General features: G+C 41.2%; 1 protein-coding gene across 1 annotated transcript; it reads left to right on the top strand.

The window, feature by feature from the left end:
- The first annotated feature begins 3,647 nt into the window (after positions 1-3,647).
- Positions 3,648-22,636, top strand: MXRA5 (matrix remodeling associated 5). The gene is made up of 7 exons (XM_041472489.1): positions 3,648-3,825; positions 6,009-6,218; positions 8,471-8,600; positions 8,949-9,339; positions 11,916-16,889; positions 17,523-18,423; positions 19,980-22,636. The coding sequence occupies exons 2-7, from the start codon at positions 6,037-6,039 to the stop codon at positions 21,889-21,891; spliced, it is 8,490 nt and encodes a 2,829-aa protein (XP_041328423.1). The 5' UTR covers positions 3,648-3,825; positions 6,009-6,036; the 3' UTR covers positions 21,892-22,636.
- The last annotated feature ends 1,408 nt before the right edge of the window (positions 22,637-24,044 follow it).

Genomic DNA, 24,044 nt, shown 5'->3' with positions numbered 1-24,044 from the left:
TGGCACTGCAGCTACGAAGAGCCAAACAGATAACTGGCTCTTGGAAAACCCAAAACTTCATTTTTGAGAAAGCAGCCATGCTACAATAGTTTGCCAAAACCCTGCTTTGATGTTGGCTCTTACTGAAAGATGAAGGTAACTTCTCAGACTGTGAGCTAAGTGACCACAAGGACAGTGGTAGTGATGGAATTTTCCCTCAAACACTGCCAATCTGAACAAAGTGAAGGTATTTCACAATTAGTGAAGTTCAGTAAAAATAAGAAAGACAGTTCTCTCTAATCTATTTCTCAAACTTTCATGCTTGACTTACCCTTAGCTGCCTCACAGTCCTGTCAAAAAGACTGTAATTTGCTGCTACCTACAACAAACAGGTTCTTGTTCATGTGAACAGTCTTTTACCTTCAGACTAACATTCAGAAATTACTGTATCAGAAACTCACTTGGTGCTCCCTACAGTTCAAGTATTTCTACTTGGTTTCCCTTGTTCCTTTGAAATATTTTCCTACCACTTCGTAAATTCTGTGTAAACAGCAGGTACCACAGCTGAAATGGCAAATATCAGTGACATGGATGATTTCCTTCACCATTTATTTTCTCTGCCTGTCCCTATACACAGTAAAAAAACTTGAAACAGTTTGTAAATATGTTTTCCAACCATTTACTGTACCAGATGCCAGACAACCTAGCATCAGCGAAATCATACTGCTGCAGCAGCTGTCTATCTAGATACCAGTAAAAGCCTCCTCTTGAAATATAGCTGAAACCTCAAAGTAAAAATCTAAAAAAAAAATCTGTGACACAGGGCTGTCCAAGCACATGTAGCATCCAGAAGGTCCATATCACGGACAATATTTACTGCTAACTCCCTAACTGTAAGTACTACACATCAGTTAAAAAAATCCTGTCCTTAATACTTTTCACTCCCATAATTTACATTTTAAAAATGGTAAAACTTTGCAATAAAGTAAACATATATGTTAGAGCTGGATGTACTTCGTTGTCAAAGTGGTGTGATTTTTATCCTGTGAACTGTTGATGCATTTACTGTTAATATAGAGTTGATACAACAATATGGGTTGGTATTGGCTTTGCTTAGCTGAAATAAAATTATGCTCAAGATAGTGAATATCATGTTAGTGGTGTTATTCTAAATGTCTGCAATATTTTATTCTGGCATTTACTTAAATGTAGCTTATATGGTGCTGTGCTTTAAATTTGTGACAAAAGCAGTGTGAAAACACAAGGATGCTTTATCTTACTGCTGATCAAGGCTTAGTGTGGTGCTGGGGTGTTTTTTGCTTCTCACACTATCCTGCCAAGAGACAGGCTGGCAATGCACACGGAGCTGGCAGGAGACACAGCTGGGACTGCTCCTTGGATCAGTCCCCCACTGATCCAAGGGATATCCACCATATGGTGTCATGCTCAGCATGTAAAGCTGAGGCAGGAAGGCAAAAAGGGGGGGATGTTTGGAGTTACAGCATTTGCCTTCACAAGTCACTTTTGTTCATGATGACATCCAGCTTTCCTGGAGGTGGCAGAACACCTGTCTGCCCATGGGAAGTAGTGAATGAATTCCTTGTTTTGCTTTTGTTGTCCTTCACCTACCAAACTGTCTTTATCTCAACCTGTGATTTTTCAAACTTTTCCCCTTCCAATTCCCTCCTCCATATTAAACTGGATGAGGGAGAGGCTGTGTGGAGCTAAGCTGCCAACACAATGTAAAACACAACATACCACAACACAAAAAATGTTCTGCAGCTAAAAGCATGGATAATAAGCTTTTCTTTTGAAAATGAAACTTTATTAATGTATTTGGAACACACGACTTGTCCAGATTCTAACAGCTTATTGCTAACAGTTGAAGAGGTTTGCCCACCAACCCTTTTGATAATCACACCTTTCACATATTTCAAAGTCAAAAATGGTTAATCAATTAGGATTCCGAATATTTCTATTAATTTGGTGATGATCCACTGGCCACAATTTTACGACCTTGAATATAATGCCATTCCCTATATTTACTTACCTTGGAGATGGAATTTGAAAGTTCCATACCAAAACTCACAGGCATTCATATGACTCAAGATCATTCATGCTCATTTCTTCAACTTGAAAGACTGATTTTTTTGGCTTTTTAGAACAGATGAGGGAAACGGCCACATTGGCTATCTAGGGAACAGAAAATTGTGCATATCCAAAAACCACACATCGGAACCAATTAGATACAAGTGCATGGTCTTCTGAATCATGCATTTTTCACTGGACTAGAGATAGGCTTACTTTTGTGTACTGAAACAGTTGCTAATAACAGAGAGAAGTTGAGAAGACAGATGTCAATGATTTAATGACTTTAAACTAAAGTTTGCTTCTTTGGTGGATTTTAAAAGGCAATTAATGACTAGGTCTGCGTTCAGTCTGGTTAATTACTGATTCCCATCTTTTCCTCTATTGTTGTAATTTCCTCTCTATTTCAGTTCTGATATTTTCTGTTCACATGCATTTATTGGAGTGTCTGTCCTTGAGTACGATTGCAGAGATAAATTCCCACATACAGACAGGATACAGGTCTCTGCAGCAGAATTGTGCCAGTATGAAACATAAGGATTAATGTCAGGTTGGTTCTTTGTGTTGTGATGGGAGACCTATATCAAAGAACCACAGAATCTTTAAGGTTGGAAAAGATCTCAAGATCATCGAGTCCAGTCATCAACCTTGCACTGCACCATGTCTTTAAGCACCATATCACTATGGGAAGAGAAAGAAACTGGTGGGTCCAGTCAGGGATTATGTGCAGAACTGCTGTGTGTATACGTGTGTGCGAGCGCACAAGATGTGCAGCTGCACGTCTGAGTGCACTAACAGCGCTAGATGCACCCAGGTCTCAGAGACAAACCTTCCGTAAGCTCCAGGTCCCGATCCCACGCGAAACCGCAACTGCCGCGACCCCTGCCCGGCGGCTCCGGAGCCTATTTCACCCACCCCCCGCCCCCGACCGGGGCCCCCCCCCCCTGCACGTCTGAGTGCACTAACAGCGCTAGATGCACCCAGGTCTCAGAGACAAACCTTCCGTAAGCTCCAGGTCCCGATCCCACGCGAACCCGCAACTGCCGCGCCCCCTGCCCGGCGGCTCCGGAGCCTTTTTCCCCCCCCCCCCGCCCCTGGCGCGGGCCCGCCCGCAGCCGCCCCCTCCCCGGAGGAGCCGCCCACCGCGCAAGAGGAGCGGCGGCGCCGCGCCCTCCCCCTGCACAGCTCCCGGCGCGGGGAGGCGTGCGGAGCGCGGCGCCCCGGCACCCGCATCCCTCGTCCCCATGCGGCGGCGGGCGGCGGGACGCTGCCGCCGCGGGAAGAGCTGCGCGCCCAGGCAGCCCGTCCGGCGGCGCGGAGCCGCCCGCATCGCCCGCCCGCCCGCCGGTCCGCAGAGATCCCGGAGCGACGCGCTGGGCTGCCGCCGGTGCTGAGGGCTTGCGGCGTACCGACTTTCGGCGAGGTCGTGGGGCACCCGGAGAAGGGGAGAGCTCGGAAACAATAGCAGTCAATACAAACCAGCACCCGGCGGTGCCTGCCCGGCTGCCGCGCATCGCTTATGCTTGTTCGGGGGGACCCAGCCGCGGCGGCGGATCCCCGCAGGATGACGGGTGATCAGGAGTCCTAAGTCGGCGTTCAGGCGGGCCACCGCAGGCAGCGATGAGCCTCGGCGAGCCGGTGTCGGAGGGGAGGCCGGGGTCCAGGTGACCGCCGGCCCCGCGCCGCCGCCCGCCCGCAGCCCCCGGAGCATCGGGAGCGGCGGGCAGCGCCTGCCGAGAGCGCCTCGCCCAGCCGCAGGTAAGGAGCGGAGCAGGACCACCGCTACCGGAGCGCGGTCGGGTGCGGGCGGGTTGGGTTTTGGGGTTCCCCGGCAGGACTGCGCGGGAGCGGAAAGGCGGCTGGGCTGCCCGGCTGGCGGCCGTCGGGCGTCCCGCAGCCGGTGTCGCCGTGTGTCGGCACCCGCTCTCTGCCCGGGCGCTCCCATCGCCCGGTCCGGCGGGGACATTCTTCTCTAATGGGAAGCATCTGTCCTCCGGTACGGCAGAAAGAACCACGGAGGCGAGGGGGACTACGGCTCCCCGCAGCCCCCTCCGCCCAGCCGCTGCTGGCTCACGGCCCGGGCGGCGCAGCACCGGCCGCGCCCTCCCGCCGAGCCCCCGCCGGGAGCCGTGAGGGCAGCGCCGCCGCCCGCGGCCCGCCCGCGACCCGCCTCCCGGGGCGGGCCCGCAGCCCATTGGCCGGCACGCTGCGCGGGGCGGTGGAGGCTGCCAATGGCGGCGGGGTGACTGAGAGCGCTCCCGCGCGGCGGGGCGGCGCGGTGCGAGCTGCTCCGGCGCATCCCGCGGGAGCGGGGCCCGGCCCTGCCGGCCCCTGGCGCGGGCAGGGCGCGGTGAGTCCCGCCGGCCCGCACTTCCCAGCCCCTCACAAGTCACTGCAGCCTCCTCTTCACCTCAGTGGGCATGTCCTGAAAGGGACCACTCACAAAAGGAATCTAAGTGGGTAGGCTCTTTTGTAGAAGGAATTTTCATTAAGGAGAATATAAGGAAAACAGCACCTGAAAATTCTTAAACAAATTACAAGCTATTTGTCTCATAAAGAATGCTAAATGTCCCATTAACTTGACCACAGATATTTGGGAAAACTCTCCATCCCAACGAGCCTCTCCTTTGAACTGTAATAGGTTGCACATGGTAATCTTAGGGAAAAAATGTGCAACTTGCTGCTTGCAGACCTAAGAAAATCTGAATTTTGTACTACAAGCAAATAACTAATGGAACTAATAATATGTGGTACAAGTGAATTCTGTCATTGTCACAGTATTGTGTAAAAGCAGGAATATTGAATGTCTGTCACTAATAGCAGCCTGTGTTCTTGTATGGCTATAATTTGAAAAGCTTTCAAATTAATCTGTTGGTAGGAATAAGAATAGAAGTGTTTTAAGCTCATTTGTCCAGAATTAGGGTGCTTAATTGGTAATAAGACATTACATAGATGATTTGATTTTCAGAAATTACTAGTGGTAAAGTCAGTAACAGTTGTGTTTTCTTGTCCGTGCTTCTTTAAATGACTCTCCATGGTTGTAGCCATTCAGACTTCGACACACAGTTCCAAAAATGTGAACTTGAGTATTGGTAGACTTACTATAAACTTTTCCTCTGAGGCCTGTGCTTATGCTTTTAAACAAATAGTCTAGTTTTATCATTTCTGATTGGTCATAATACCTGTTTGGTTTAGACTGCAATGTTAGAGTATATCCAACATCACAGAGCAACCCATGGCAAAGGATGACAGAGTCTAGATCTGGCTGTGATCTAGATAGATAGATCTGGAGTCTAGATCTATGGCTGACCAATCTTTTCTTTCACTTTCTCTCTCAATCATTTCCCATATCTATTATGAATGAGAGTTGTTGAGCCACATTTTACCCTACCAAATGTTAATATCCTGTCTAAAAATTAGGCAGCTACGTGAGGTGAGTTTGCTAATTTGGGACCTAATGAAGCTCAGTTGTACTATTTCTAGTTATCTGATGAGGTACATAACTGATATTATTAATCTTCAAGTGATTATGGCTTGGGGTTTTTTTTGTTGTTTCATTGACTGTAGAGGGAACCCTGGCAATTTGCTTGAGCTACATATGTCCCTAAAAGTTTTCTAGTTTTTCTGTGAAATGAGTACTATTCTTGGTGTTCAGAATAAGCCTATAAAATTTATTACCACAGGGAGATGGCATAACTTTTTTAGAATAGGTATTTAGTAGAAATAAGTAATGGGGGAAAAATTGACACTGAAATAGGAAATGACATGGAATAAAGAAAATGGCTTTCCAACTGAAGTTGGCCTTGATGGTCTACAGACTTTCCAGACAATGCCGGTAATTACTAGGTATAGAAAGGGTTTAAAATATATAAAGAGTGTAAAGTTTTAAAAAATAATAATTTCTTCTCTCTTTTCTTCCTCCCTGCCCCACAACAACACAGGAGGAGCCAGGCGAGGAGAGGTGACAAGATGGGGGAGCGGGTGGCGGCTGTAGCGCTGTCCGTGGTGCTGGTGCTGGCGCTGCCGCTGGGCGCCCTGGGCTGTCCCCAGCCCTGCGCCTGCTACCTCCCCACCGAGGTCCACTGCACCTTCCGCTCCCTGGCAGCCGTGCCGGCACGCATCCCTAAACACGTGGAAAGAATCAACTTCGGGTTCGTATGGCAGCTCGGGGCGAACAGTTTCGTGCTCCTAATGCGGAAGCCTGGAATGCTTCGCGCACGTGTGGCAAACCAGGATCTCTGTGTGTACTTCTTAAGTAGAATTGCAGAGATGGGTACTTGCCCATCAGTGCTGTATTTCAAAGACTACAGCTGCTGGCATGGAGGAATTAGCTTAGTCTTTTTGTTTCAAACAGAAGTTACTGTTCCTTTCAAATAAATGTTTATACCATGGTGTGAGTTCTTTTTTGGCAAATAGAATATTTAGTCTTTTAGAATGTATAAAAAATTGTATTTAATTAAATCTCTATGAGATTTCTACAAAATATAGAATTTTATACCTGGAGTAAAAAATAAAACCTACAGTAGGAGTAAAATTCTATGATGTAACCCAGTAGCATTTTGGAGAACAATGAGATATAGCATATCTTAAATTAATACAGTGGAAAGAAATTAGATCCATTGCCATTGGAGCTGTGGTTTTGTTGCAGTTTTTTTCAAGCAACTAACCGTAGTATGAGCATATTTTGGGAAGAGATTGCTCAGACTCCAACTCACTGTCCTCTGCCAGGATATTGCCAACTCACATCTGTCAGATTTTGAGACAAGAAAGCAGGGACTGTTGGTAGGCTTCATCTCACAAAAGTACCATGTTGGGTCATTGTGTGACACGGAATGGTACAAGAAGAGTCACAGTCCTCTTCTAGTTGGTGTCAGGGTTGCCCCACTACACTACCCATGGTGAACTCACCCTGACAACCTCAACACCTGTAGGCTGCAACTGATCATGCAATGATTGGCAGTAGTGACCTTGGTTAGGGTTTTTTTTTTGCTTCTCTATAGTTAAAATTTTATCCACCAACATTTTTTCCACCTAAAGCCTAACTTTATTCTCAAAATGCTCTTGTGTGAAGTAAAGCTATATTAAAGAAATAGGTACTCAGATCCCTAAATTGCTTTTGAAAATGGGATGTAGGCTTCTAAGTTACTAAGGTGTTTGGGTTGGTTTTTTAGTAAAGTAGATTATTTGATACAGCGTTGGCTTAAAAAACATTTCCTCCCTTTGAATCTCATCACTACAAATGACATTTTCTGAGTTGTGTCATTTCTCAGGAAGAAACAGTCTTAATTGTCTGTTGTTGCACTTTGACTTTGAAAGAGTGCCTTTATCATATTGTTGTTTTAAGTGCTATGCACTTAGAAGGTTAAGATTATATTTCTAATATATTTTTTTTGAAGGACTGATTTTGAAATAAGGAATTTGAAAAAGATGTCAGCTATAGCCTTAGTGGATCTGCAGAATGACTAAAAATATTAATACAGTGTTATAAATTTTTAGCAAATTAAGGATCTTTAGGTAGATAACATGGTGAACATTCAAAACTATTTTCTTCATATTTGAAGTATTTTAATTTCATGCTGTGTCTTCCCTTGCTTTCTAGAAAATACCAAGAAATTGGAAAAAATCTCTAAAATTCCATGCTTAGTTTTAACACTTTATCCCTGGATTACATAATACATTAAATTTTCTGTATACATATGAAAAACAGAAATACAGGGCTAGGCCACCAAATGTAACTCTTCCAAACTGGCAAATAAAGCCTGATTTGCTTGTCCAAAGCAAAACTGATTCATTTTCAAGGAGTAGATTTTTCTGTATTCTTTATCTAAGAGGAGTTTCAAGGCTCAAATGATGTAATTGGAAGGTCAGTTCCTAGGTCTTATGTTTTTAGTTAATGTAGCCAATTACATGTTGTAACAGTAAGTGAAGCAGGATGTGACTTACTGCTTCTTGTGCTCTTTGGGAGATAACCCATTTTTACTGTTTGCTCTCCAAATCTCTATGTATTTATTGTTAAATGCTGCTTTGGCAACACTGCAGCTTGTCTAGTTTGCCAGGCTCCATAGCATCATGGTTTGGCCACAGGCCATTAACTTATTTCCATTCTATAAACTGAGCTGCATGGAAAAATATACTGACAACTGTTAGAACTTAAATGCCTATTTATTACTTTTACTCCTAATTTATGGCTAAAGTGCCACAAAATGAGTTGAATGATCTGTAGTGTAAACATGAGCTAAGTATGCTTGGGCCTTGTAAGAGTCTTTCAGTAAATTCTGGCCTTTTGACAATGCATTAAGGTCTCTCCAGTTTTTCCTGAAAGTTAGGTTACACTAATTTTACCTTTGCAGTCCGTGACAGTCTGTGTATAAATTGTAACTGCATGTGTTATTTTTTTCCTCAGGTTCAACAGTATACAGTCTATATATGAAAACTCCTTTGCAGGACTTACAAAATTGGAATTGCTCATGATACATGGAAATGACATTCAGAATATTCCTAATGGTGCTTTGAAAGATCTTGTGTCTCTACAGGTAATGCTTACGTTTTCCTAAATTTCAAAACTAACTTCCATGAATAACAGAAAAGAAAAATAAGTGTATTTTATAGTGCCTTTTTACGATTAACGTAAGAATTTTCCCCAAAATACATTTGATATCTATTAACTATGCCTATATCTAGCTTGATAATGCCAACTAACGCTCAGTTTTATTCTACCTCTGGCCAGCATATCATTTTTCAGTGATGCAAAGGATTTGAATGTGAGAGGAAAAAATTTGTTTGATTGCTATTCTATTCGCATTTAGATAACAAAAGTAACCTCTGGTTCTTTTTTTTTGTTGTTGTTGATGTTTGTTTTGTTTTTCGGGTTTTTTGTTTAGGTTTTCAAAATTAGTTACAACAAAGTGAAAGCCATAACTGGACAAACTCTCCAAGGACTTTCAAGCTTAATGAGACTACACATGGACCACAACAGAATTGAGTTTATTCATCCAAATGCTTTTAATGGTTTAACCTCTTTAAGACTTGTCCACCTAGAAGGAAATTTGCTCCAGCAGCTTCACCCCAACACCTTTTCAACGTTTATGGTCCTTGATTATTTCAAATTGTCAACAGTAAGACATCTATACCTATCTGAAAATGCTCTTAGGACCTTGCCTGCAGGAATGTTTCAAGGCATGCCACTGCTGGAAAATCTTTACCTTCATGGAAATCCATGGGACTGCGACTGCAGTTTGAAGTGGCTCCTTGAATGGAATGAAGTTTCTGGAGGTAGGAGCATAAGCTACCAGTGTTTATTGAACTGGTAATATTAATTTTTTTTCTCAGTTCTGTGTGTTGATGGTTTTGTTATTTCCTAAGTATTATTACCTAAATGATGTCTAAGTGCAGTATTAAATTCTGTTACTATTCAATAAATATGTGTGTTTAAAAAACACTGTAAAAAGCAAGCAGTTTTGTTTCATTAGAGAAAAATATGTATTTAACAGCAAAGAAATTAGCCATTACATTTGGGATGATGGAAGTGGTAGTGAAGTTTATAACTGGAAAGGGGTTACAATCTTTTACTGCCTTTTCTTACACAGCAGTATGCTTTTGGCTAAGGGCTGCCACTTGTTCTCAAACAAAGCTACTGACTATATCCTCTCATGGAAGGTGGTAACATTGGATTTGGACTTGTTTGTCCAAGGAAGGAAGGAAATCAGGTTACCAAATTCCTGGTTAAGCCCTCTAACTTTGAATCTATTAACATTAAGGCTGTAATATGCATTCTTCATGTCCATCCATGTTTCTTCATTGACCACAACTTTTATGATAGAGGAAATCTATTTTAAGTATTTTCAAGTGCTTGCAATGTATTTCTTTTCAGCCATGTAATTTTTTTCATAAAATAGCTTGTCTATCTTCGTTCAGTCTTAGAGATGAAGAAAGTATCACAATGCCTAGGCTGGAATGCTTCTGATTGTGTGTGGAAGCAAAAAAAAAGAGAGTTTTAGAATGCCTCTGTATCTGAAATAACAAAATGAGGAGAGGTTTGAATGTCAATTTTCAGTTTGGACACTCAGTGCAGCAGAGGAACTGGTGTCACACCACAGCCACTGCTAAAATATTAAGAGAGAATTAGCATTTAATTGCAACTGAAGATGTCTCAAATGAGTGATGGAGTCCCAAGGTTTATATAATGATTTTGGAGCACATATGGTGAATGATGGTGGGTCTTGTCATCTTAGAATACATAATTCATTGCAATTTTGCACTTGACTGGAGGACAGTGCTTTTTAAGAATGTGTGATGCTTGAATGAGTAATATAAGTCTTCCTGACTAAACAGATACTTGAGAATCTAATGGATTCTCATCTAATGGAAATACTGTATTTCACTAGCTTACATTTTGATATTCTTACATTCTGTTCTTGCTCCAAATTGTGTGTGTATGTGTAATGGGTGTACTTAAGTTTTACTGTAAGTTATAATAATGAGATATTAGTTGAACATTCCTTCCTTAGTGCAGTGTTGGCTTGCTAGCAGTTTTATTCAGTTAGGTTATCTCTTCATGCTAAAACAGTAGTGATTTTTGGAGGGAGGAATAATTTATCCATGCCATTTTCATGTATGACAGATTTTGTATCTGTATATGACTATAACATTATCTTCTTTGGGAATTCTGTCTAGAAAGAGTTATTAAATTTCTTCCGACTAGTGTAGCCACTGCCAAGTTGATTGTGGGCCAGTTTTTCCTTATCTTTGAAACCATCAGTTTGAATCTGCAAGTGAAAAACTGTGTATATATATATATATGTATGTGTATGTATTTCATTTTTAACACCTTCTCAAGAAAATTGATTTTTCAGACTAGCAAAGCACATATTTTCAATTAAAGCAATGGTATGAAAATTTGCTCTACCTTCCCTTTCTCCTGACATTTTGCCTTATAACCCACTGGTATATTGTTCATTCTTTCAAAGATCCCTCATTCTTCAGAATGATACTTATTCCTAGAATAACTGTAATACATTTTATTTACTGTGTGGTTCCAAACTGAATACCTAAGGTACATTTGACATTTGAGTGAGCAGAACAATGTAATAAATATATGATTGTTACTTTGCAGACAACAGTCTGCATTGACAGAAGAGAGGAGTCAAGACTTTAATTTCCTGGTCTAGCTCTCCTTCTCTGTTTTAGCTTTTTTGTATTATTATAAAGTTTACAGTTGTTTCAGAGGTCAGGGAAGAAGTGGTACTTTATTTTTTTCCTGCTGATAAATAGCTTGTAAGTGCAAGAACAAGTCAGCCCATTTTGGAAGTTACAGTAAAATGTTTTGTGTACTGCCAATGCTGTTCTTAATCAATAGAGAAAAAATAAAAAGCTTCCTGGGTTATTTAATGAGGAAGACCAGCATTTCTCTCATAAATACTGTATTTTTGAAAGCTGAAAGGTCCCACTCCTCTTCGCATTAGATCGGCAAGTTAGGCTGTCACTACAAATGCAGACTTTTTGACACTGAGTAGTTTGTTACTGATACAAATGTTGCCCTGCACACTTCCATTTCTAGGCATTTAATTCAGAGGCAGTGAATCTAAATTTCGGAAGGATAGAGAATTCAATTCTCTCATTAAAGTCAGAAGACATCATGGTCAGATTGAGAATCGGGTGCCCATTCAGCTGTAAAACAAAGAGGTGCCATTCTTTAAGTCTTGCCTTATGTGTCATGTGACATAAGGCACTCCTCATGAAGTTTATTTTGTACTTCTGAGAGTTGTCTAACTCTAGAATTGTTTTTCAGCATATTTATCTCTTGTTGTACCTTTTATTTTCTTTCTTCTTTTTTTTTTAAATTTTTGCAGGTGTTTTAAAATGCAAAAAGGACAAAGCCTATGAAGGGGGACAGCTGTGTGCTAAGTGCAGCAGCCCAAAACAACTGCAGAAAGAAGATATTCAAAACTTGAAAGATATTTCCTGTAGGAAGCCTGTCATTCAGTCCTCACTGTGGCAAAATAACAGTACTCAAAATGAGGAAGACGGTGACAGTTACGAACTCCCTCTGGAAGAACTTCAATCCTCGCCATGGAACATTACTCTAAATATGACTGATGAGCATGGCAATATAGTCCACCTGAACTGTGAAATCAAAAAACCAACAGGTTCTACCAAAATTCAGTGGAATCAAATCCAGACTCAGGAGATAGATATAAATGCCACAATTGCACTGGATTTTGAATGTCCAATGAATCGAGAAAACTATGAAAAACTATGGAAGCTTATAGCTTACTACAGTGAAGTACCTGTTAAATTAGAGAGGGAACTTATGCTCAGAAAAGAGCCTAAAATAAGCTATCAGTACAGACAAGGCTCAGATTATGACGCTCTTTACTACACAGGTGTAAAAGCTCAAATACTGGCTGAGCCTTCCTGGGTGATGCAGCCTCTTATAAACATCCAATTAAACAGGCGCCAGAGTACAGGGAAAAAAGTGGTGCTATCTTTTTTTACAGTGTTTTCTCAGACAATTCATACCAAAACCACCAGGCAGCAGAGACACTGGGTGATGATAGAGCAAAACCAGAGCACAAGGACAGCACAGAGTGTGGTGGAAGGGTCAGAGTGTCAGCTGAGCTGCAGTGTGAAAGCTTCTGAGAGCCCCTCCATTCAGTGGCTTTTTCCAGATGGAACTAAACTTCAGGCACCTTTTAATGAGAAAGACAGTAGGTTTTCCATTCTCAGTAGTGGCCAACTAATAATCAAAACAGTGAGTTACACTGATGGAGGTGTGTACCACTGCATTGCCCAAGTGAGAGATGATGTGGATGTAATGGCTTACAGACTTGTTGTGCAGCCTGCAGCTATTCAGGTAGCTGATTCAGATGTAGTGAGAGTTGAAAAAAATGTTGGAGATCCAATAGCTTTGCCATGCAATGCAATTGCCATCCCAGATCCGCAGTTGAGCTGGATTCTTCCAAACAGTCAGGTACTCAGTGATTTATCAAACTCTTCAAAAGGCTATATGCTGCCCAATGGTACTTTGCTTATTCCAAGGAGCCATGTCACTGATAGTGGCCATTACAGATGTGTGGCTGTCAATCAGCAGGGATCAGATCAGATTGTTGTAAGGGTCACAGTAAATAAAATGGTGTCTGACAGGTCATTTAAACGAATCAAACTAAAGAAGCGCCCAGGCTCAAAAGGTTTGTCAAAGACAAGAGGGCGGGTCATAGATGATGAAGAGGGATCAGGAGCAGGAGGGGTGGAGGAGTTCCCACGAAGAAAGAGTCGCCTAAAAGACTGGGAAATACCTTTTAAACAAAAAAATGACCAAGTGCCAGAGGCTCAAATTAAAAAGGGGAAGAAGGGCAGAAGGAAAATGAAAATCTGGAAAAGTACTGATGGAACCCAAGACAGCAATGTTGCAGAAGGCCGGAGAGTATTTGAATCTCGAAGGAGAATTAATGTGGCAAGCAAACAGATTAATCCACAGCATTGGGCTGACATTTTGGCAAAGGTCCGTGGGAAGAATCTTCCTAGAACGACAGCTACAACTATATCTGTAACAACTTCACTGCCATCAGTCATGCAGGAAATGACTCCTGCTTCTTATCCCTTAGCCAGCCCTCCATCCTCAGAGACAGGAGCTGATGTGGTGGATTCCTCTGCTGATGCATCACCTGTGGGTGAAGAGGAGCAATTCTCAGTCACTGTTTCACAGAACACGGAAGTGTTTTCAGTCCAGCCTGTATTAATAAGGTCAGAAACAGAACCATTCTCCAGCCACAGGGCTTCAGAAACACCTGCAAGTATGGACACTGTAGAAATTGCCTTGTCAGGTCCATATTTGACTCCTGTCTCTGCAACTCCAGAACCGCAAGGGGAGCATCATCTTGATGTCAGGACGGATGACTCAGTTGCTCTTACTGAAGAACCTCTGGCCAAAGAAATTGTGACAAACTTTCCTGATGTTCAGAGCAGTTTAATCACAGTGGAAAATGTAGATAAAACTGTATCTTCTGTATCTGAAGAAAATTCTGCTTTTGCTGAGCTACCACTTGATGCTACTCTCCTTGCTGAATCTCAGACTGTGGATCATCTTAGCACCTTGGAGAAAAGCTTGAAGTTTAGTGAAGTGGGCCTAATTAGTGTTGACACCGTAACTTCAGCACCTTCTCAGTTTGATGAGATCATCCCAACAGATTCTGTAGGCACTACTACTGTTCCTTCATCTACTTTTCCATTTGTTAGAGAAAAGAGCAATGATGCAAGATACCAGCGCCAAAAGATATCCACAAGTCATACAAAAATGGCAGACTTAAGCAACAGTTTTCTAGCTGTCACCCCCATCATGGTTCGGAGTGAAGAAGAATCTGAAACCCAGAGGAATACAGTGACTCAAGAAAGCGTACCCAGCAGTTATGCAGACAATCCTCAGACAGAGGAACATAGAAACCTGGCTATTCCAAAACAAAGTCCCATATTCATTTTGCATAGTGCTAATGCTCCTCATAAAACATCAGAGGGTTTAGAAACAGCTTCTTCCATGAGTAGATTGACCACTGTGGCCACCACAACAACTCCATATAGAAAGACTATGCCTTCACTTATTACTCAGCATGGTAGAAAAAGGCCTTATGGGAGAAGGAGAAGGCCAAACAGAATCCGACAAAGACCAAAGCCTTTGCCCCGTGTTGTTTTAACCACAGAGGCAATGCCTATAATTACAAGGACACCTGAAATTGAAGCTGTTACCAAAACTTCTTCTGCAACTCTTAAAAGTCCTGATCTGAAAAACACCAAAATACAGGCTAGGAAAGAGGAGCATATGGAATCCACTCCTTCCTTAATTCCTGATTTGGGTCTCACAGAGAAAATTACAAAAATCAGAGACATGATCACAACTTTCTCTTTTAGGCCTACTGCTTCTCCACCTGGAGCCAAACCTGTGACACACCCTACTAGCTCTGAAACCCTGGAACTTCCAGTGACTGAACCCATCACAATTTTATCATCATATGCTGTACATGATGTACTTCCCACGAAAGGGTCAAGTGTATCTCTGAAACCAGAGCAAAGTGAAGTGCCAACATACTACTCATTAGACAATGTCTCTGTGGAGAAGGACGCAAAAGCAGATTCTAAAACTGTGGATCATAAGGCAGAACAATCAAGGACCACAACTTCTTCTGCATATAGGAACGGCTCAATACTATCAACAAAACCAAAATCTCAAGAAGAACCTAACCTATTTGACTTAGAAGTTGTGGTTAATGAAACAACTGCTGGAACATTCCAGTTGGCATATCCCACCATGAGTGACTTAAGTATTCCTGTTGGCACAGTCGAAGTTTTTAAAGACCTCTCTGTTTCAAAGGAGCCATGGAAGCCCACAGTATCTACAGAAACACCAGCAAAAGCTGAGCCACCTCAGCAGTATGAGATAATTACTTTATCCTCCTCTTTCAGCACTGCAGAAACTCAGACTTTTCCAGTTAGAGAGACAAAGAAATCTGTTACTTCCCAGGGTGGGACAGAGCCATCTTCCTTGGACAGAAAGGAATCTGTGTTGCATGTGCTTTATCATTCACAGGCAACTGAAAAGCCTCCTACTACATCCACTGCTTTTATTCCATTTATAAAAATTGTCACTCTTCCCCCTTCCATTTCAAGCACTTCACATCCTTCTCTTCATTATACCACCAAGGAGAGTAATGCCTTTAATCAAGAAAGGTTCCCAGAAGCAAAACAAGGAGCAGGTGGTGACAAAATACTGATGACCTCAAAGCAGAATGTTCACCCTACTCCTTCCTCTAATCATAACAGGATTAGCATACAGTCCAAAGAGCAGCAATTCAATGAGTTGTATAGCAGCAAGTCAAACAACAGCTTACTACTGAATCCAAATCTTCCCCATCCACCTGCTGGAATGATACCAAGCATAAACCAAAGACTACCTATTGTGTCTCCAAAGCACATTCCAATAAGAGGCACAATGAAGCTTCCTGTAACACAGGGCCCACTTCGCTATTTTATAACACATCAGCCTCTTCACTACACAAACAAACCAGAGATAACAGCATATGCAGCACATACCATCCAGGACAGAAAAACTTCTGCATCCCAAAGGGAAACAACTACCCCAACACAAGCCTCTCCATTTCACAAAACAAATCTATTAAACGAAAGCAAGTTCAGTAATCAGGGTCAGAACAGATACAATCTTAATTCAAGATTTTTTGGAAATAACCATGTTCCAGATAACAGAGGCACAGCTGGGAGAATACCAAGTCAAGGGATCCCCTATTACCCCAGTTCCAGAATACCATTCCTTTTCAACAGAACAAGGATATTCCCTCACTTAAATATGCATCCTAAACCGGATGTTCCTAGTCAACAAGTGCCAAAAGACACAAATGAGAAGAAGGTTGCTCAGGTCTTACCTACTGGGATTACAGTGCAGAAAGCTACAGCAATTCCAGTGCCTCCAATGCCACATGCCACAACGACCACATCACCACGGGTGATTTTAAAGATCACCCCTCCAGCCTTTCTCTCTCAGCGCACAAAACCACAAATAACCACTACAGTTCATCCTTTTAAAAATATCCATTATCGTCATCAAAAATTCCCATCTGTTCCTTACATGGGAGGCATTATGCCACACAATTCGACTGTAATTCAGTCTTCCACTAATTTTAGGGTACACGGAGAAAGACCTAAAATTATCACAAAAACGTCTCAGACCATATCCATCCTTGCTGAAATGGATGCATTTATCCCTTGTGATGCAGTTGGGGAGCCCAAGCCTTTTATTACTTGGACAAAAGTCTCTACAGGTAAGACAGACAAAAAATATGTTCTTCCGCGTGTTTTGTAGGTGTATTGTGCAGAAGTGCAACATGATCACAGGAGTAGTTCAAAATACTGAAAAATGCTTCCTCTCGCTTACAATCATTGTAGAGAAAATGATTAATTACAACTAATCATTACGAGTAATAGTAGATTTGCAGTGTTTCTTGTAGTAAAAGAAAACCTCTATCATTTAATGAGTTTGTTTATGAAGAGTAATTTTTGGCTGTGAAAAGCAGCCAACTCTGCTTATTCATAGCAGTTAGAATTTATTACAGCAATATTTGTGAGTATGGGTTTGTTAATATTGCTGCCTTAAATGTTGATGTGTGTGTCATCTCCATATGCAGAAGGAACAGGAAAGTTACATAAAGACTTAAGAGATCCTAAAACAAGGCCTTCAAAAATTTCCACGCTGTCCATGTTTACTAGCTAGTGGTTAGTTTTGCAATAGAAACAAACTAATTTGTGCTATAGAGAGTATCAGAAGATGTCATGTGGACCCTCTGAAGTTGTAAATCATGTTGAGTAAACCTAAAGTCTCACTTAAGACTTCTTTATTGCAGTAATGTACATTTTAAGCCCTTTGACTTTGTCTTTCTTTCCTCTCACCTTCACAGGAGCTCTAATGACAGCCAACAGCAAGTTACAAAGGTTTGAAGTCTGGAAAAATGGTACTCTCCTTATCCGAAATGCCCAGCTTCAGGATCGTGGACAGTATTTATGCACAGCTCAGAACCTGCATGGTGAAGATAAAATGATTGTTTTGCTCACAGTTGTAGCCCACCAGCCCAAAATTTTACTTTCCCGCTATCGAGATGTCACGGTCTACTTTGGAGAGACCATAGCAATGGAGTGTCAGGCTAGCGGTACTCCAAGCCCATTAATTTCATGGATTTTCCCAGATAGGAAAATTTTGCAGGTGGTCACAACCACAGAAAGTAGGATAATGCTCCATGAAAATCGAACCTTGTCTATCAAGCAAGCAACTTTTTCAGACCGAGGAGTTTACAAATGTGTAGCAAGCAATGCTGCAGGAGCTGACAGCATTGCAGTGAGGCTGCACATTGCAGCCTTACCCCCCATCATCCAGCAGGAAAAGCAAGAGAACATTTCCCTGCCCCTTGGTAGCAGTATTAACATCCACTGCACTGCCAAAGCAGCACCTGCTCCCAACATCCGCTGGGTGGTCTTTGATGGCACGCAAATCCGACCTTCTCAGTTTGTCAATGGGAATTTATTTGTTTTTCCTAATGGAACTCTTTACATTCGCAACGTCTCCCCCAAGGACAGCGGGACCTACGAGTGCATTGCTGCTAACATGGTGGGAGCTGCCAGGAGAACTGTACAACTCCACGTGAAGAAGCACGCATCTAATGCTAAGATCACTGGGAGCTCTCCTCAGAGAACAGATGTAACATATGGTGGCATCCTGCATTTGGACTGTAGTGCTTCTGGTGACCCTTGGCCTCGGATATTATGGAGGTTGCCTTCCAAAAGGATGATTGATTCCCTTCACAGGTAAATTACTATTTGCAGTATCACAGGTAAATTGCAGTCTAGATGATCTTAGAGAAAAGCCCACTCATATGTAGAAGTTTTATTCCTGACTTTTGTGGGTTTTGAATGATCCTCCCAATATTTAAGAAAGAATTTCAATTTATATCAAAAGATAGTCGAGTAATATCTTAGCATAATTTTCTTGAAAGCAGTGTTACTATTGAAAAGTTAACGTCAAATTTTTAGGATAAGCTGCTACTGTTTGTCTTTTACAGCCACTTGTAAACATAGTAAAAAGTCCAGATATACAGCTTGTGTACTGGTTGTTCCAATGTGCTTAGTCTGAATTAATATTGCACAAGTGCCTGCTTTTCCCCAGGAGAAAAGGGATCATTGAATTTTATCTCTTAGGCAAGTCATTACGCACAAGTAAATACAGGGCAAATAAAACGATTTATAATTACTTAAACACACACAATCATTTTAACGTCATATTACCACACAATAGGGTCTGTGCAAACCTGGTTGTATATAAATGCCTAAAACAATACATTCTCCAATGTTCGCTGTATCAAGAAAAATGTCACTTCTACAAACCTACAATAACTGTCGTAACACCTGGCTGAAAACAAATTTCTGTGCTATAAATTATTCATAGCTCACTTCAGAGCTCACTTCACTATAAACAGATGAGAAATGCACTGTAATTAAAATGCATAATTGGGAACAACTTTCTTCACGGCTGAACATAGTCATAATTTTTTTTTATATTGAAAAAAAATATTTAGGTAACCTGTATACCTGTATAGCACAAAATATATAGCACAAAATCCAGATTACATTTTATGCCTCATAATGGTAGCAAAAAAATACTGTGTTTCTTTTTCATATTCTGTCATGATCTTTATGTGTACTGCTTTTCAAATACTGGAGATCTTCTCTGAGGAGAAAACTGTGGCTGCTGAGGAAGCTGGTTTGGACACAATACCCCAGTTCCATAGTGAAGTGGAAAGGAATAATAGCTTTTTTTTGCATGCTGGAATTTTTTTTTCCCCTTATTTCAAAGCTTAGCAACATTTTGCTTCTTTGTGACTCTTCTGAAGGTTTAATATTTATACTGAATGCCAGAGGAAGTTCCTCATCTTTATTTGTTTTCAGCTGAACACCCAGGTACTAGACTCCATTATGGTCCATATAGTCTTGTGTGGATTATATCATTCAGAGATCTCATATTTCAATGTTATAGAATAATGTACAAGTAGTCATAAGAGTCAAAACCACCATAATTTGTTTTTTAGAGGCTGTTTAATGGTCAAAAACAGCATTAAAACCATTAAACACAACAGAATTACTTGGTTACGAGTGAGTAGAATTATTTTTTTCCATTTGCTTTTTGGTGGTGAATATCCTGGAAATTTCTGACCATCTAATTATTTAACAATAGCAAATTTCCTCTCCTATTCTTTCTTTTCTTTTAATACTGTTGAGTTTTTATTCCCCCACATATTTCCCTCAGTAGTTAGTACCCAAAATGTGATTTTGTAGCTCATGTTAGGTTCTTTTTTCTTTCCTTACAGCACTTTGGAGACTAGAATCAAAGTATTCAGCAATGGGACTTTGGTTGTTCATTCAGTTACAGACAAAGATGCAGGAGACTACTTGTGTGTGGCCCGCAATAAGATAGGAGATGACTACGTGGTCCTTAAAGTGAACGTGATGATGAAACCAGCAAAAATAGAACACAAGAATGAGAATAATCACAAGGTCAAGTATGGAGGGGACCTGAAAGTTGATTGTGTAGCCACAGGTCTGCCAAACCCAGAGATCTCCTGGGGTCTTCCAGATGGCAGCATGATCAATACTTTCATGCAGTCGGATGACAGCGGCAGCCGGACGAAGCGATACGTGGTCTTTGATAATGGAACCCTGTATTTCAATGATGTTGGACTGAGAGAGGAAGGGGACTACACATGCTACGCTGAAAACCAGATTGGGAAGGATGAAATGAAAGTGCGGGTCAAAGTGGTGGCAGAGCCTGCAACCATCAGGAACAAAACATACATCACTATTAACGTACCTTATGGCGATGTTGTCGCAGTAGCATGCGAAGCTAAAGGAGAACCCACTCCCAAAGTGACCTGGCTTTCCCCAACCAACAGGCCTATTCCTGCCCTGTCTGACAAATACCAGATATACAGAGATGGCACCCTCCTCATCCAAAAGGCCCAAAGGTCTGACAGTGGTAACTATACTTGTGTAGCACGGAACAGTGCTGGAGAAGATCGGAAGATAGTTTGGATCCATGTTGATGTTCAGCCTCCCAGAATCAATGGTCATCTCAGCGCAATAACATCTGTGAGGGAGACAGCCATCAGAGACAGCCGGAAACTTATTGACTGCAAAGCTGAGGGTATCCCTGCTCCTCGTGTCCTATGGGCTTTTCCAGAAGGAGTAATCTTACCAGCTCCCTACTATGGGAACAGGATCACTGTGCATCGCAATGGTACGTTGGACATCAGAGGGGTGAGACAGACAGACGCCGTGCAGCTCGTGTGCATTGGGCGGAATGAAGGTGGGGAAGCAAGACTGCTTGTGCAGCTCCTCATTACAGACCATTTGGAGAAACCTTCCTTCAGAGACCCTGTCAGTGAAAGGATCACTGCCATTGCTGGGCACAGCATCAATCTGAACTGCTCAGTCCAGGGGAACCCCAAACCCAGCACAAGCTGGATCCTTCCCAATGGCTCTGAAGTGCTGAGTGGCAGTCGCCTGCACAGATTTTACCATAAGAGAGATGGGATCTTACACATCAGCAGCTTATCTGCTGGGGATGCTGGGACCTACCGCTGTACAGCCAGAAACCAGGGAGGTTATGTGGAACGAGTAGTCTTCCTGAAGGTGGGACTCAGGCCAGAAATTAGCAACCAGTACAACAACCTGGTGAGCATCATCAATGGAGAAACTCTGCAGCTTCACTGCATCACCCAGGCGAACCACCGGGCGCAGATCTCTTGGACACTGCCCAATGGTATGGTTATGGATGCCCCCCAGGCCGTGGGTCGCTTTTCCCTGATGGAGAATGGCTCATTGACAGTGCGTGAGGCTTCTGTATTTGACAGGGGCACTTACCTGTGCAAAGTGTCAACAGAGTATGGCACTTCTGTTATGACTGTGCCTGTCATTGTGATCGCCTATCCTCCTCGGATCACCAGTGAGCCAGCACCTGTCATTTATGCCAGACCTGGAAATTCAGTTAAACTGAACTGCATGGCCATTGGGATTCCCAAAGCAGAAATAACATGGGAGCTTCCAGATAAATCACATCTGACAACAGGAGCTCAATCCCGTCTGTATGGAAACAAATTCCTCCATCCTCAGGGGTCATTAGTCATCCAGCAGTCCACTCAAAGGGATGCAGGCTTCTATAAATGCACTGCTAAAAATATACTAGGCAGTGATTCTAAAACAACCTACATACACATATTCTAACATTAAAACAAGTGCCTTTGACTGGATACTGGTGTTCGAGTCACTGCGAAACGAGTGCAATGAGGAAAGTACTGCTTGCAACAATGGCTAACAAGAGAAGAAAAAGGAATTAATCTGCATTTCTTTTGTACTCAGTATGGTAGTAAGTCTGGAACTGAGAAGACTAACATGTTGAAAAAGGTCTTCAAATTGTTAAGACAGTGTAATGTGGTTTTTCATGCTATCCAATAGCATCTGAGACCTAAAGTACTCTATTGTCAATAGTCCAAAGCTATTTCTAGTTCTAACAAGCACCTTAAAAGTACCAAAGAAGTATTAACTGTTAATAAGTGAGCTGCAGTGATAGAAATACTTTAGTAAAACATAATTTTCTTTATACCCTGCAGCACCTTTTCATAATCTAGGCTTATAGAATATGATTATTAACCTTTCTGTTCATGCTTCTATCAGCTCTTCAAAATCAAAGACTAAATTAGCAAATAAGAGTGATCTATTTTAATAAAAATACATGCAGAGATTAGCTACCTTAACATACGAACATACATTTGCCAGATACTAAGGATGCTATGGTCAATTAATTCATTATATATTTTATATATATTTTTTAATCTGACTATGAGACTGGAAAGAGTAACAATGAAATTGGTCTCATTTTATAAATTATTGGTCTTTACAAGACTCTGATACATTACAGTGTTTTATAATATTAAGGTCAATATACTGTACATTTTATAATAAAAAAATATTTTCCAAAGAATGTTTTCACTGGTTTTCTTTTTTCTTCTTTCAGAAAATAAGGAACTCCAAACAGTGGGAGTATGGAGTTAGGTCAAAAAATCTGAAGTAATGTAGTGTTATATGTACTTGTATTTGACCCAATTTCCATTTGATTCATTTATAGATGTTTTAGGGAAGACAAATTAGAATAATTGTTTATCTTTTAAAAAGTGATTTATTAATATAAATTTTTTGATATTTCAGCATATATTCGCAATGTTAATACTTTTTCTGCAGTCAAGGATTGTTTACTGGATAATGTCCATAATTATATGAAGATTTATCTCTTGTGCTTTAGAAATATTTGCTACAAGGTGCTGAATATGCCCATGTTCCAACAAAGTGTAACAATCAGAATTTTGGAAATCTGAACTTGCCTTTAAACATGTGGATTCTCTCAGATATTCATGAATTCTTAAAGTTCTGCTTGTTCATAAAACTTATGCTCGTGTTTTAGAATATGGTTAGAATAAAAGCTTTATTTTTGTTTTCTCTGTTGATCAAAACATGTCAGTATGGTAAAGTGTTTTGCTAATATTTACATTTTGCAAAAGCTGAAAACAAAGTTTTCCTACCCCACAAGTTTATCCAGTTTGGAAAATAGTAAGCTGTTGCAAAATGTATATTTATCATAATGGCAAACAGAGCTGAGCTACTTAAAGTAAAAGGTATTTTATTAGAACAAGAATGTAGAAGTAAATGAGAAGGGCATTACTAAAGATACAAGGGGTACAATTTTATAAAACTTCTTTTTAAAAAAAACAGTGCAGGCTCAAAATCTGTGGTTTGTACACAACTTTAATAAAGTTGTGTTTATGTTGCCTAATTTAACTCAGTTATGTCTTAGTTTCTTTTTTATGGTTGAAACCCTTGGGCCTTTAAATCACCGAGCAGTGCTCGAGAGGAAGCATGTCCCTAAATACCTGACAGGGATGTAGCTGCTTGTGAGAGCAGTTAATGAACAAAGAAAAGAAGCATTTAAGATTTTTAACTACATTGCCCATGTGGTACTTTCTAATCTGGCTGTTTTCCTTGAACATATTAGATACATCTTTAGATCCTTTACTTTTAACTTATAGTAGTTTTCCAATTTGGAAAACGGTCATACAATATTTAATAATAATAATACATCTTGTAAAAGAGTCTGAAGTCAGCATTTGGCATTGTAGTAGGAGTCAAGCATTTTTAATCATTTGTCCAGCCTTCACTTAACAGTCATGGGAATTTAGAGATATTCTTGGGTGCTGAATTACTTCTGTATATTTCTATTAAGTAGATTTCTTTTTATGTTAAGGTAAGAAAACAGAATACAAACCCAAATTCAAATATTTGATCTTTTAAGATCAAACAAAGCATCAGATCATGTTTTATTCCTC

This window comes from Pyrgilauda ruficollis, unplaced genomic scaffold, assembly GCF_017590135.1.
Source record: "Pyrgilauda ruficollis isolate IOZ18807 unplaced genomic scaffold, ASM1759013v1 scaffold29, whole genome shotgun sequence".
Lineage (NCBI taxonomy): Eukaryota > Metazoa > Chordata > Aves > Passeriformes > Passeridae > Pyrgilauda > Pyrgilauda ruficollis.
Note: the sequence above shows the minus strand (reverse complement) of the source record. Positions and strands in the feature narration are given on the sequence as shown.

Excerpts from the sequence above, each read along its gene's own strand:
- MXRA5 (XM_041472489.1), top strand. The coding sequence starts at position 6,037 with ATGGGGGAGCGGGTGGCGGCTGTAGCGCTGTCCGTGGTGCTGGTGCTG. Across the intron at positions 6,219-8,470 it reads GTGGAAAGAATCAACTTCGG|GTTCAACAGTATACAGTCTA; the intron begins GTTCGTATGGCA and ends TTTTTTCCTCAG. Across the intron at positions 8,601-8,948 it reads AAGATCTTGTGTCTCTACAG|GTTTTCAAAATTAGTTACAA; the intron begins GTAATGCTTACG and ends TTTTTTGTTTAG.